The sequence below is a fragment of the Mirounga leonina genome, unplaced genomic scaffold, assembly GCF_011800145.1.
Source record: "Mirounga leonina isolate KUSES-001 unplaced genomic scaffold, KU_Mleo_1.0 Mir_175, whole genome shotgun sequence".
Taxonomy (NCBI): domain Eukaryota; kingdom Metazoa; phylum Chordata; class Mammalia; order Carnivora; family Phocidae; genus Mirounga; species Mirounga leonina.
In genome coordinates, this window is record NW_023270453.1 from 34,838,487 (window position 1) to 34,853,965 (window position 15,479).

At 47.7% G+C, this 15,479-nt stretch overlaps 1 protein-coding gene across 1 annotated transcript in view; it reads left to right on the forward strand.

Moving 5' to 3' along the window:
* The window catches only part of XYLT1 (xylosyltransferase 1), a gene marked incomplete at its 5' end in the record, with an annotated part of 297,678 nt that overhangs the window by 255,539 nt on the left and 26,660 nt on the right, over positions 1–15,479 (forward strand). The window contains 2 exons of the mRNA XM_035022356.1: positions 11,438–11,654; positions 14,628–14,804. Of these exons, the coding sequence (XP_034878247.1) occupies positions 11,438–11,654; positions 14,628–14,804 (394 nt within the window). The remainder of the gene's footprint in view (positions 1–11,437; positions 11,655–14,627; positions 14,805–15,479) is intronic.

The window sequence follows — 15,479 nt, forward strand, 5'->3', positions numbered from 1 at the left end:
GCATATATTGCAAAATAATCACCATAAGTCTCGTTACCATCCGCCAGTGCGGAGTTACATTTTTTCCTTGTGATGAGAACGTCTCAGATCTACTCTCTTAGCCGCTTTCATATATACGATACAGTATTACTGACTGCACGTCATGTCCCCGGGACGGAGTTATTTTACAACTGGACATTTGTACTTTCTGACTACCTCCTTACCTTCTGTTAGTTCTCGTTTCCTTTGTGTTGGTTTGATTTTTCTGGCTTCAGATGGCGACCCTTTGCAACTTACTACCCTCATTTTACAGATGAGGAAACAGAGACGTTAAGTAACTCGCTTAAGCCCACACAGGGCAGGGCTAGGACTCAAACCTGGGCGGGGGGAGTGGCCCCAGAGCCCAAGCTCATGACCCCTGCGTGATGCAGCCTGTCTGTGCTCTCGGCCTGCCTTCCTCCCATACGCTGGGCGGCCTCGAGGCAGCCACTGCTTCTCTGGGCTTCATGTCCTCCCTTGGAAAAACGAAGGGGATGAACAAGATGGTCTCCCAAGGCCCTTCCCGTTCTGACGCTCTCTGCTCCTGGACCCACCCTTGTAAAAGACATTGAGAGAAAAACAAGGAGTTTGAAAGATCAAATGATGTGGGGAGGCCAGAGCACGCAGTGAGACACAAAATAGGCCACGGGGTGCCTCGGTTTTTAATTCCACATGGTTCCTAATAGCAGTGTTGACCTTCTGTCCCCATCTCCAGCCCTTGGCAGCCAATTTGGATTCCCAGCTCCAGCTGCGAAGAGATGGCATAAAGGCAAACTAATATTTTAATAGCTGCCAAATTGGTCCTGACTGTTCCTGTAATTAAATGAAGGGGAGTGTTGTGTTCACCGTTTCTCCTTGCTTTCCTCCAAAAATTAAAGTAACCAGATACAGCAAAAGCCAGGCAGCACAGTTACCGTTTTCCCAGGGAGCCTCTGCAGGGCGAGCAGAAGCAGGTGCCCTAAAGTCCACTGTGAGTCTCAGTGGGCAGGTCCTAGCAGATGTCCCCCAGAACTCCTGGCTGCTTCTGCCCCGCTGCGAGGCATTTCCCAAATGTCTGCAGCCTGGGTGTGGGGGAGCCCCTGACAGGGGACAAAAGGGAATATCCTTTCCATCAGCCTGAATAGGATTTGCTCTGGGACTTTTCCTGCCTCGGTCCATCTGAGCTCTCCGCCTGATCCAAGATCCCCAGGGTCCCCATGCTGAGCCCAGGGACGCAGTGGGGTGCGGGGCTAAGCACCTGCCCCCTGGAGGCTCGGTCCCTGTGTTGAAATGCCACCTCTGTTTCCTCATCTTTATAACATCGGAACAGGGAGGTCGGGATTGTGGAGGACCAAGTGTCCTCACCGACCCCGGGAAGGCCCCAAGCCAGGCACTGTCCACTGTGTTGTCTCATTCCAACCTCATTTGGCAGGTGCTGCCCCCTCTTAGAGATGAGTACAACCGAAGCGTGGAGAGTTGTTTTCGTGGGCCCAAGGTTCCACGGCCACTGGGCAGCAAGGCTGGGATTGGAACCTGGTTCACTCTGACTTTAAAGACCTGGATTGTTGTTTTTTGTTGGTTTTTTTTTTTTTTTTTTTTTGATTTATTTATTTATTTATTTTTTGGGTCACACCACGATTCGTGACTGCATCTGAGAGGACCTGCAGTTTTAGGTTCTTGGGAGGGATACAGATGAAAGAGCAAAATTCTAACTTTAAGCAGAAGCGTTTTTTTCAATGATTTGGAGAGGGAAGATTAGGTCCTTTCCCTGCTTTGCAGGGTCAGCATATCCCAACGTGTGTTCATGATCCAACAGTGATATGTGAGATGGTTTTGGGTAGCTCATTCACAAGCATACAGGGAAAGTTAGGTATTGATCGTAAGTGTATCAACAAACATATAATTGATTTCATGATTTTCATGGCTATTATGCTTAGAATAAGACTAAGTTTAAAAAAATAGTTGAAGCTATTTTAAGCTGATTTAGAGAAAAATAATAAGGGAGCTTTCCTGTTCGTGTTACATAAAGCACCTGGCACAGCAGGTAAGAATCCAGGCTTGGACTCTAGGCATGTGACCTTGACTGAGTTACATCAATCACCTGTATGTCCGTTTCCTCATCTGGAAAATGAGAATGATGCTAATAAGACCAGCCTCGCAAGAGTCATTAAAAGAATTAAATGGGTTGACTATAGGGATAAACTCTTGGAACAGTTAGTTGTGCATATTAACTTGGTGAGGACGGTGGTCGTGACAATGATGGAGAAAAGTCATGAAAATGGAATATAAATGATTAACATTTGGAACACTTTCTACAATTCTTACAGAAACAATTAGCATTTGAAATGTAAGAAGGCTAGACCCCTAGGAAACTAGGAGGGGTCCTAGCCCCCAGGTCAGAAGTGACATCAGTCAGTTTCTTCCTATTCTCAGGTCCATACCCCACCTGTTTTAAGCAGCACCCCCCCGCCTTGGGCACCAGAATGGCAGCTAAGCAGCTTCAGCAGCTCCTTCTCTCTGACACCGAACTAATCTTCAGACCCAAAAGTCCCTTGATATATAAACAGGCAACTGTTTAGCCAAAAGTTGGCAAATCCATTGAGAGCCTGGCCAGGAACCTCCTCCAAGCAAATCTGCTCTCAGGAGGCCCTTTGGTGCCAACGTGCTTATCAAGAGATGGGCTCTCTCCCCAGCTATCTTGTAGCGCTATGATTGATGCAAGGAGATAATTAATACCTCATTTCCAGTGAGGAGAGCAGATTGCATTTCCCTTTCACTTTTCTTCAACCCAACCAGTGAGTTTATCACTGTTTGCATGTTCACTTTATTTAATCCAGTTATAGCAGCCACGTCAAAATAAAGCTTAGCATCGCACCAGCACCCACACAAAGCTGTGGACGCATCTCCTTTCTTGGCTTCCACGTGGGTTTTGAGGTCAGCTTGGGAACTTTTCTTTTTTCCAAAACAATACACATCCAAGATGGACAAAAGACTGGAAGAAAAGTGTGTTGATGGTGTCATCTCTGAGAGGTAGAGTTTGATTTTTACTTTTTTCTTTGCTTTTTCTATTCCAAGTCTTCTATGATGGAAACGTGCATTACGTTTATAAACAGAACCAAAGGCAGTAAACATTGTTTTTTAAAAATGTGTGAAAAATTGTGGCATACCAGTTAGCCCTCAGTGGACCTTTAGATTCTTGGAAGTACAAGCTGATTTGGGGCCCTAGGCACCACGAAGACCATGGGCCACCAAGTCAAGTCTAGGTCCCAGGATTTGGGCCTCTGACTCTACATCTCTTCTCACTTCTTCCCCCCCCCCCGGAGATCAAACCCAAGTCCGCTTTCTTCACACAAGGCAGTAGTGAGAGTCACATGGGAAGAGTTTCCTGGGGGCCAGGGACTGTCCTAAATGCTTTACAGAGATGACTTCTTTCAAGTCTCAAAACCAGCCCATAATGTAAATGCAGTCCTATTAGGGCCCATTTTCCAGATGGGGACACTGAGGCAAGGTAGGTTAAACAACACCCAGCTCATCAGTGGGGAAGCAGATCAGAACCCAGGACGTCTAGCCCTTGCGTCTGCACTCCTAGTCACTGTACTACACTCATTCCCTCAGAATGTTCATTGCGGAGCTTTCCACCACGTCCTGGTAGATGATACATTCCTCCAGCAATGAGGTCAGAGTCAGCCTGGCTTACTGGAGTGTGTCGGCAGATCTGACCATGTCCCTGCAGCCTCACTCCAGGCACCTTGGCGTCTTTCCATTCATTGGGCTCTTGCACACGCTCTACCTGTCCCTTAGAAAACTCTTCCCCGGGGTGCCTGGGTGGCTCAGTCGTTAAGCGTCTGCCTTCGGCTCAGGTCATGATCCCAGGGTTCTGGGATCGAGCCCTACATCGGGCTCTCTGTTCAGCGGGGAGCCTGCTTCTCTCTCTCCCACTCTGCCTGCTTGTGTTCCCTCTCTTACTGTCTCTCTCTGTCAAATAAATAAATAAAATCTTTAAAAAAAAAAAAAAAACTCCTCCCCACAGCTCCTTAGATGACCAATTTCCTTCCCACCCTTCACAGGAAGCTTAAATGCCACCTCCTCAGTGAAGCCTTCCCCAACTATCTTCACTAATGACGTCCCTGTCTCTTTCCTTTCTGTCCCTGCCTCTGAGTTCTTCTGTAGAACACTTACCACACACACCTAATTATATGTTAATGTGTTTTGTGTCTCTTTGTGTCTACTTACTTAGTTATTAGAGCAGGATTATAGCTGGGTGGCTGAGAGTGTGGAATCCAGAGCCTGACGGCTAGGGTTAGAATCACACCCTTGTCCCTAACCAGCTGTATGGCCTTGGGGAAATTACTTAGTGTCTCTGTTCCTTCATTTGTAAAATGAACCCTCATAGGGTTGTGGTGAAGACTAAATGAGAGAATATGTATTAAGCGTGAGGAACAGAGTCTATAAAGTGGCAAGACTCACTAAATGGTGGGTGTTATTATTTCTGTATTTTATCCCCCTGGAAGAGGGAAGAAGGTCAGGGATGATGTCCATCTTATTCACCGCCATATTCTCAGCACGCAGACCGAGAGTATCCAAGATGCTACCTAGAGTTGCTGAGTGAGTGAATACCCCAGGCCCCCTTGTTCTTCCAGATACTGCACAGTAGAGGCAAGACAGTTGACTCCAACCCAGGTCAGGAAGGGGCAACAACCCACCTGGGCCTGAGAGAAAATGCCCAACAGGGCCCCTGTGGAGCTGCCGACTAGGTCCCAGTGAGCTGGATCCTTGCTGACTCGTAGCATGGGAAGATGATATATTAATGCTGCTTGGATGGAATTGGAAAGATGGGCCTGACGCTTGTCATTTCTACCACCACAACCATGGGCATTGTTTACTAAAATAATCTCAGGATGGGGTGCTTGCGTGGCTCAGTCGTTTGGGCATCCAATTCTTGGTTTCGGCTCAGGTCACGATCTCAGGGTCATGGGATCAAGCCCCACATCACGTTCCGTGCTCAGTGGGGTGTCTGCTTGAGATTCTGTCCCTCTGCCCTGCCCCAAATAAAAATAAATAAATCTTCAAAATCTCAGGAGATGAAATTCATCAGGAGGCTTTGGGCTTCTGTCCTTGGTGCTGAAGCATCATCGCTTTTCAGGACCTAGAGGTGTCTTCTTAGCTCTGGAGGTGCCCTACTCATGCCTGTCTACCAAATTGCAGGAGAGAGAACAGGAAAGATGGAAATTTTAAGTTTGTAGCTTGATGAAGGAAAAATATTAAGCATCTTGGTGAACATTTATGGAGCGCGTGGATTTTCATGCTTTGTTCCATGACTTTATTTCTTAACTAAAATGCTTAGGTTGTACTTATGCTAAAGGGAGTAATCTGGATTCAGTGACAGATCACTGGACAGGAAAGAGAAGAAGGGGAGATTTTATTCCTAGGCTATGTGACTTTGGATGACTTTGAATCATACATCCTCTCAGTGCGTTGTTGTTTTTTTTTTTTTTCAATCTATAGAGTTAATTATATTAGCTGATTGCTAAGATTCCTTCTTAAAACATGCTGTAAAATCTGAGGGGCAGAGTTCTTCCTTTTTGAACTCATTATAGGACAAGACAGTTCTGGAATAATTCCACACTCAATGAATATGCCGAGACTGTAGCCAGGGAATTAACTGAATTGAGAGACTTCATTGTCTGCCTTTTCTGAGATCAGTTTCAAAGGCTACAGCAGCTTTCTTAACTGACCTTTCCACACACGGATGAGAATCAGGACCCCTGTCCCCTTCCCTCCAATTTTCTTTGATGCTCAACTGAGTAGAGCTTGGTCCCTGTGATTTCAGTAGAATCATATTTAGTTATGACTTTGTTCCATGTTGTGCCAATAGAGAAAGTCTCTGGAAGGCAAACCGCCCATCCCTGAAATCATAGGAGGTAAAACCAAAGGCAGGTGATTCCATGTTTGCCCTTAAGTAGTCTGTTCTGAAGACAGAAGTTCTTGTGAGGTCTGGCTCTTCCAAGACCAACAATGAGTCCTTTTCTCTCGGATTTCAGATTTCTGCACAGTGTCTTTTTGAGGTAGAAGTTCTCAGATCCTCTGTTTGGATCCTTTTGCAAGGACCCTGACAAATCGGGACAGAAGAAGAACACAGAGTAGTTAAGAGCTTGCATGGGATTTATCCAGACCTGGTTTTGAGTCCAGGACCACTAGCTGTGTGACTTTAGAGAATGCACTTTACCTTCTTGTGATTCAGTTCCTTCGTCTGTCGAGTGTGTATTAGAAGAATCAGATACCTGGTTAACTAAGGGCTGCTACTTCCTGATTGAACAACCGGCATGGCTGTTAGCTGTTACTGTTCCTTTTATTCATTGGCTCAGTAAATATTTATTGAGCACCAGCTGTATGCGAGGTACTATTATAGGTACTAAGGATACAGCCATGAACAAAAATAAGCCAAAAAAAAAAAAAAAACCCAAAAAACAAAAACCCTCTGCCCTCTTGGGCTTACATCCAGTAAGGAGACAGTAAACTAAATAAATACCTTGTATTGGTAATGCAAAGTTTTAAATGCTATGAAGAAAAGCAAAGCACAAAAGGGTGGTCAGGAACATGAGGGATTGTGGAAGGTGCTGCCGCTTTGTAAGAAGGGACTGACACCTGGGTCGGTCCATGGCTAGGATGAACGGTGCTTCCTGAACACTTAGCAAGAACCTTCGTAAACCTCACCTGTTACACCTTCACAGCTGATTCAGGGGGTTGTCAGCACAGCTGTGATGGAGCTGATCCTATAGATGAGCAAACTGGCATTCAGAGAGCCCAGGCAACCCCACAGCTCACCATCTGTGAAAGCAGAGACAGCCTTAGTACCCAGATGCCCTCCGCATCTCTTCTCTCATTCCACCTGTTGCCCCTGTTGCCTCCACATAAGCAAGTCATCTGGAGATGAAACTAGAGAGAGGGGAGTGTCATTGGTCACCCTCTGTATATCGGGCCCAGTCTGCACGCCACCCCTCAGGTGACAGCACCACGCATCCTTGGCTGCTGACCAACATTTGTGAACAGCCACACCCAGCTGTTGGCCGATTTACCTTGATTTCCATCCATTCCCTTTGCAAGCGATGGCAAATGCCCAGGGCAGAAAACAAAATGCAGATCCCTGCCCAAGCATCTGATTCCTTTCCCTTGCTAGAAACCCAGACTCTGGGCCTCGGGCCACCTCCTCCCTAGTCCAGACCCCCTCTCAACCCTGGAACTGAGAGCTGGGGGATTGTTTGTCTCTGTTGACTCATAATTAACCAAAGAATGAATTTGCAGCTTATCACTTTTCAAATGCAGTAAATATAGCAACCAATCTCCCACCCCATGAATATTTCATTTTGGAGATTACTGCATAAATGTTGTATTTGGATATTATGGTCTGGGACGTCACATTAAAATTGCAAGACGATGCTATTCTCCCATAATGGAACACGAAATGTGGAAAGAAAACTTGTGCATGTCCTCACACCTGTATTTCTTTTCTTTCTCTCTCTGGGTTAGTCTTGGTTACCATGTAAGTTCTGCTGTAACTTACCTAAAATTTAAAGTCTTAAGCATGGTTAAGTGTCTGTGATTGGACATTATTATATAATTAGCACCAGTCAGAGCTGAGGTAGGATTTTCTTTTCCTAAACTCAGGGGCTTCCTTTAATGGATGGGTTTTAGAGCTCAGTTTTGTATCCGTGGAATGATACAGGAAGTATACTGAAAAACCTGCAACAAGTCATTCCCAGAGAGAACATGGTTTTGTGAACAGCTTGGATTTTACCCTTGGAAACCTGTGTTAGGGAAAGAACAAGACTAGGGTCTTTGGATATCTGGGTCTTCTGGTTGGCTTGTGTCTTCTGTGTATCCTCGGAAGAGTCATCAGCCTTCTCTGGGATCCCATGTATCTGGCTGGAATTCCTGCCCCACACTCTCTTCATGGGTAGAACAGAGTGACTTAGAGAGTGTCACAACCGGAAAATGCCCAACAGTTACCTAACCCATGGTTATTATGGCTGGTGGCCCATGAGCTGGAGTCAGGCTAGGGATCTGTTTTATGTAGCCAGAAATACCTTTTTTTTTTTTAAGGAGTTTGAGTGCTTTTCAAAAAATGCTTTCTCTCCTTCTTTGCTGTGACTCCACCTACCCTATTGTCTTATACCCAGCCTGCTTCCCATGCTTCCATTATCCGTCTGACCCCTGTAGGCATTTGAGGTTGCGATCCAGACCTAGCCCAACTTTATCATTTTACCAAGGGAGAAGCCAAGACTCAAGGACATCGCTTCCCAAAGTCAGCTGGTTACTGGCAGAGCTGCACCACAGCATAGACAAAAAGTGCTTTTCAGCAGAACTCAGCCTGTTCACCATCATCAGTGTTTTGATGACACCGTTACCATTTGTGTTAAGAACTCAGTGTATTACATCATCATGCTCAAAGGGTGACCAGTGCCTAGGGGCAGGTCCCCCACTTATGCAGAAAAAAGAACTGGCAATATGGATTTATTAGTGAGGTTTCACACGGTTCCCTCCGGTGGATGTTAGTGGATTGGGGGAGGCTCAGGGGGAGGGAGTCTCTGTAGAATTCAGCATGTCCAGCACAGTGAAATGGACTCCAGCTTTTGTAACCTGCAGTGTGGCCATCACAGTGGACCTTTCCTGAGGGGCGCCTGGGTGGCTCAGTTGGTTAAGTGTCCAACTCTTAATTTCTCCTCAGGCCATGATCTCAAGGGCATGAGATCAGGCCCCACGTCGGTCTCCACGCTCAGCATGGAGTCTGCTTGGGATTCTCTCTCTCTTTCTCCCTCTCCTTTTGCTCCTCTCCCCGCTTGCTGTCTCTCTCAAATAAATAAATAAGGTCTTAAAAAAAAAAAAATAGACCTTTCCTGAATCACTGCCTTGCGCTGCCCTAGGATCTGGGAGAAAAGCGGAAAGGAGGAATCCGAGGTCAGTTCTAATGAGAGCCGCGTCTACCTGGGGGGAGACTGGTAACTCTAATCCGAAGCCAGTGATGACATCTGCCATGGAGATGCAAAGACCTGTAGACACATGACGAGGGAGGTGGACTGGCTTAGTGGAAGAGGGGTATTTACGTGCCACAGCCATGGTTGCCTGCTCTGTCTGGGGCCTGAGAACATTCACATCCATCCTGGTAGGGATAAGAGTTTAAATTGTTGAGGAATGTATGAGGATTTTTGCAACTGCAAGTGGCAGAATCTCATCTCCAAATGCCCTAAGCACATTACTGATGAGCCTGGTGGTGAGTCACACATGGTGGGATCCAGGATCTCAAGCAAAGTCAAGACTTAACCGCCCCCCCGTCCTTCTCCCCCTTTCCCTCCCTCTCTGCCTCCCTCTCTCTTTTGCTCTCCCTCCCTCTCCCTTCTGTGTTACCTGTACTATCAAACAGCTTCTATATTTGTGGCGACAGGATGGCTGTTAGCAGCTCTAGGCTGACATTCTCCCAGCAAAAACGCCATAGAAGAGCCTCCTTCCTGGGCGCCTGGGTGGCTCAGTTGGTTAAGCGACTGCCTTCGGCTCAGGTCATGATCCTGGAGTCCCGGGATCGAGTCCCACGTCGGGCTCCCTGCTCGGCAGGGAGTCTGCTTCTCCCTCTGACCCTCCCCCCTCTCATGTGCTTGCTCTCTCTCATTCTCTCTGTCTCAAATAAATAAATAAAATCTTTAAAAAAAAAGAAGAAGAAGAAGAAGAGCCTCCTTCCTGGTAGATGCAGCAAAAATCCAGGGCCCGATCTCAGACTTAACCTTGAGTTACTCACCCATCCCTGAACCAGTTATCCAGCGGGGCAGATGGAAAACTCTCATTGACCAGCCTGGTCATGTGGCCACCCCTGGTGCTGGGTGTAGGGCACGAATCCAGGTCAACTGAGATTGAAGATAGGTGACCGTCCAAGGAACAGTCAGGGTGTGGTCCCAGAAAATTGAGGGGTGGATGCTGGGTAGTCAAGAACACGGGATGAAGCCTTGAAAACATGCTGGGTGGAGGAAGCCAAATACAAACAGGCCACATATTGTCTGATTGAATCTATGAAATGTCCAGAATAAGTAAATCCATAGATGCAGAAAGCAGATTGGTGGTTGCCAGAGGCCAGGGGCAGAGGGATGGAGCGAGTGACTGCTCACGGGTACAGGGTCTCCTTTGGGGGAGGGTGCTTAAATATTTTGAAACTACATAGGCGGCGACTGCGCAGCATCATGAACATACAAATACCACTGAATTGTACACTTTAAAATGGTTGATCTTGCGTTGTATGAGCTGGAGAAGCAGCGAGATCCCTGGGTCAGGAGATGTCTAGACAGCAGGCTCCCAGAGAGAGAACTAGCTCCTGAGGGGCAGGAGCATCCTTCCTTCTGGTCCTTCCTGCCCCACACCAGGCCAGCACACTGCCTGGCACACAGTATGTGTGAAGTTCATCCTGCAAAGGACCTGACGGTTCGGGCCAGAAGGCTAGGTTCTAGTTCTACCCATAGCAGCCCTTTGATGTTTGATTTCTGCATCTACAAATTAGGAGCTGCCAATTCTGCTCAGCCTGCCTTGCAAATCCCAAATACACACGCACACACACACACACACTAACGCAGGAGTTACTAATCTGGGGTTCATGGAGAGAATTCAAGGATTCCATCACTTGGGCTGGGAAGAAAATTATTTTTGTTTCCACTAAACTCTCATTAAAATCCAGCTAAATAGAGGTAACACACCACAACAGTATTAGCAGTAACTGTTAGGAATCACAAATTTTCATATCACATTATGGTTGTGCATATACCTCTAAGTATCATTTACGCTCACCTTTTCTGCACAATTACAGTAGTTATTAGACCTGCCGCAAGATCATGTTATCTGATGTGTTTAAAAAAAAAAAAAAGAAACACACATGATTATCATGAATTCAGTGTTTTTAAAAATCTTTTGTGATCCTGTATTTAATGTGTGAATCCAAAAGCACACAGATTATCAGATCGTAACTTTGGTGTTTTTAAAAAATACTTTGTAATCCTACATATTTTGAGGTGTGCCTTTAAGAGCATGATTCTGAGATGAGCATCCAGAGGCTGTATTCACCCAACTGCCAAGGCATTCGTGGCATGAAAAGGTGATTTCCAAAAGTTCTGCAAAGGAAGAAGAAGATGATCATTGCATTGTTCTTGTGCCGGGCAAATCCCCCTAAACACTCTAAGCTTCAGGGTCCTCAGCTGTAAAATGGGCATAATGGCAATGCCCACCTCATAGGGATATAGTGACCTGCCTCACTTCTGAAGATCAAGTGACAAACTATACACAGAGCCCCTCCCCGGCTTGATCCCTGGCATACAGTAAGTGCCCAGTACATGCTTTTATTGCCATGATTGTGCTATTTCATTTGGATTCCGTGCACCTTTGGGCTGAAGGGCGACTTTGTCTTTCCCAGGTTCATCCGAAAGCAGGGTCTGGACCGGCTCTTCCTGGAGTGTGACGCCCACATGTGGCGCCTTGGGGACCGCCGAATCCCGGAGGGCATTGCTGTGGATGGAGGCTCGGATTGGTTCCTGCTGAACCGGAAGTTTGTGGAGTATGTGACGTTCTCCACAGATGATCTAGTGACCAAGATGAAGCAGTTTTACTCCTACACCCTGCTTCCTGCTGAGGTGAGTGTGTAGGAAAAAAGTCCCTGAGCAGGTTAGGAGCTGGCTCTAGCCTTTGGAGGAATACGGAAGCTGAATTTTTGCTGAAGGTTTGGCAAAGCAATGCTGGTTCCAATACTTAGTCCTCCAGACATCCAGATGAAGGTGGAGAACTACATCAGCCACCAGGGTCCTTGCTGTCATAGCAAGCCCCCGGCCCTCCTCTGGTCTGCATGGAGGGTGTATGGCATAGACAGACACACAACTGCCACCAGCAGTCCACACAGCATCTTTGTGCAAAGTAGAAAAGGCAGTCCTTCCTCAAGACACTTGGCTCCCATTGGTCATAAAAATCATCATGATATGCTGACCTTGTTAGAACAAGACACTTCACTGCCACTTTCCAGAAAATGTTTGTAAAAAAAAAAAGAAAAGAAAAGAAAAAGAAATCTCTCATTCCTACCGTGTTGATGTTGCCCCATTAGGGTTGTGCAGTGTGTAGCCTGCACAACTGTATATGCTGGCTTTTTCAGGACACACCCACATCAACTTTTGACAGATCGTCCATGGTCACCAATCCTGTAATACCCACTTTTTCAACATGAAGAGTACCTTTTCTGATTTCTTAGTATTTGTCTATCATTCCCTGACAGACAGTAGTGTTGGCCTTATCATTCACAAATGGAAATTCCAGTGATCCCAAAGACAGAGAGCCAGGGCTTCTGCTGGACCTGCACTATCTCCCGTACTGACAGCCATTGGGACGACTCAGCATTTCCTGATGACTTTTAGAAGCATTTGAAAAGCTCCAGGGAGCCTGTCACCACTTTTCAGACTTCGGTGCAGGAAAGGTATCTTAGTTCAGACTGTTACAATGAGGTACAACAGAGTAGGTGGCTTATACACAACAAAAATTTACTTCTCACCCTTCTGAAGGCTGCAAGTCTGAGGTCAGGGTGCCAGGATGGTCGAGTTCCAGTGAGGGCCTGGTTCCGGGCTGCAGTCTGCATACCGACCGTTCATATGCCACAAGGGACGAGGGAGCTCTCTGGGGCCCCTTTTGTCAGGGCATGAACCCCATTCATGAGGTTTCCACCCTCCTAGTCTAATCTCTTCCCAAAGGCCCTCACCTCCTAACACCGTCACATTGTGGAGCTGGGATTTCAACCTTTGAATTTAGAAGGAGACAGAAACGTGCACTCCATTGCAGAAGCCTGGTTGTGTAAGGTTGCAGACCGTTCTGGAACTGTCCCCCGCTCCATCCGGAGGTGGGTGGGGACCCAGTTCTGAAATGCTGCCACTGACAGGCCAGCAGCCTTCTCAGACCTGCACCGACCTCCAATTGACTTCCATCCCAGTTTCTGACTTCAGAAAACTCCAGAGCTGGTTCCACTTCTCTTGAGCCCATGACATCTCCCATGAGTGGTCTCCTACCATTTCTTCCTGGCAGTGCCCTAGGCTCAGGCTGTGTTTCTAGTCCACACAAGACAACATACCTCATTTGATGGTTCCCGCATCCCTCACCAACATCTGGGGCAGCACCAGGCTGGTAGGGCTGACCACTCACATCACTCCAGAGGGATGATGGGCTTGCCATCACTGGGCCCAGTTTTACTATTCTGCACACACATTTGGTAATCAGCTTTTAATCCTATTTCACCGAAAATCACCTTTTCTCTCAGTGCCGATAACCTCCTCATCCATTATCTTGCGGGGAATTTCTGTATCATTATGAAAGGACACAGGGCAATTGGTAATTTGGAACTTTTCCCCACCGCTTGATGGAGAATATGTGCCTCTGTGGGCTTGTAGACAATTCAAGCTTAAAATCCAGGTTCACGGGTATATGTCATTTAGCCGCACAGGAAGGGAAGCTGGGGGTGGTGGGTGGAGCCTTGTTTTGCCCTCCACCCATTGAGAAGAGACTGTGTGCGGTTCTGGTTGCCTTAATCAAGATGCCCATCCTGATGCTGGCTTTGTCTGTCACAACCCTGTCCCAGCACACACAAGCACTTTACCCTCCAGCATCCCTGCCTCGCCCTTTCTTCTCCCAGACCACCATCAGAAAACCACTTTAGAATAAATCTGAAGGCTGAGCCATAAATTTGTTACAGGCAGACTCCTATCCCCCAACAGCTTCCCCTAGGGAGCAGAGAGCAGGGGAGAAGGTATCTGCCTCGTATCTGGGGTTGTTATAAAACAGCGTCCAAATAGAAATCTGCCTCTCCCTCCCTCCCTCTCTCTCTCTCTCTCTCAGTCTTTCAGAGGCTATAACCATGTTTCTCCTCTCTGGTCTCTCTCCACTCTCAGCATTGCTTCTTTCTCACATTCTTAGGAGAGGCCAAGAGTCTTAGGATTAGCAGAGACCAACAGAGCCTGGTTCAGCACCACGGACAGCAAGCAGCCCTAGCCCGCCCCTCCCTGTGCTGCAGTCCAGCTCCCATCCGTGGCTAAAGCAGGAGGGGTACCTAGGACACCTTCCAGCCCTGGGACTGATACACCCATGAATCTGGCTTCCCTTACCCAGGGGTGAAATTCCAGAGCATCAGTCTTTGTTCTTGAGATATCTCAGACTAGAATCCCTTTGGTTTCAGACCTGGCCATTTGCAAAGCATGAGCCTTTTTGGCTCAGGATTTTCTGGATAAATGTCACCATGTTTCTTTTGGTTCCCATGTGTGGCCATGACCGGAGGGACTTTTCCTCTCTGCCAGGCAGACAGAAGATGTCCTGAATGATAGGAAACACCTTGAAATCAGATTGTAGACTGTCGGGAAAGACAATTTAGAGAAACACCCAGAGCGTTGGCCTTCCAAGCGGAATTCAGCCCCTGTGGACAAAACATCCCGTGTGCCCTGAGTCACAGCAGACTGGCGGCTGACGCTCCTTGGCAGAGACGACCGAGGAGCCTCCCAAGGGAGTCCCTGCACCGTCATGTGGTGCTGGGGAGGGAGGCTGCAGGAGGTCTCAGGCCAGTCCCTTCCCTGTCTCCCCTGCAGTCCTTCTTCCACACGGTCCTGGAGAACAGCCCCCACTGCGACACCATGGTGGACAACAACCTGCGCATCACCAACTGGAACCGGAAGCTGGGCTGCAGGTGTCAGTACAAGCACATCGTGGACTGGTGCGGCTGCTCGCCCAACGACTTCAAGCCGCAGGACTTCCACCGCTTCCAGGTGAGCCTGCCGGCCGGCCCGTGGCACCTTATCCTGCGGCGACCGGCCCTGGCCGGGGGTATTCACAGTGATGGCATGAGCAGGGGCCACCATTCACCGGCCACTTCCCCCGTACCAGAGCAGTTCTAACCATTTTGCCTGTATTGACCCAGAGGCCCCCACCATCAACCTCAGATGGGTACACAGAGATAGTGTTATTGTTACTCTATTTTAGACATAAGACACTGAGGCACAGAAAGGTCCAAAAACTTGAGGTTGCACAGGCCAATGTATGTTTCCACGTCCATTTCTCTATCATTCAATCATTCTCCGAAATGTGGGTTAAGAATGTATTTCTGGGTACAAAGTTGAGTGTGCCCAGGGCAGAGTTTCTCCACCTCAGCCCTCTTATCACGGTGTCTGGGTCGGTCTCTGCGGCGGGGGGCACCGTCCCGCACCGTGCTGCATGTTCGGCAGCGTCCCTGGGTTCTGGCCACTCCCTCTAGGGGCACGCTTCAGTTGTGACGACCAGAAATGGCTTCAGACATCGCCAGATGTCCTCTGGGGGCAAACTCACCCCCAGTTAAGAACTGCTGGTCTCTGGTGAGGTCTGGAAATTTTTATTTTAACCTGTTAGATTCTGGAAAATTCTGATGAGCAGCCAGGTTTGGAAAACACCATGCTCTGAGGACCTAA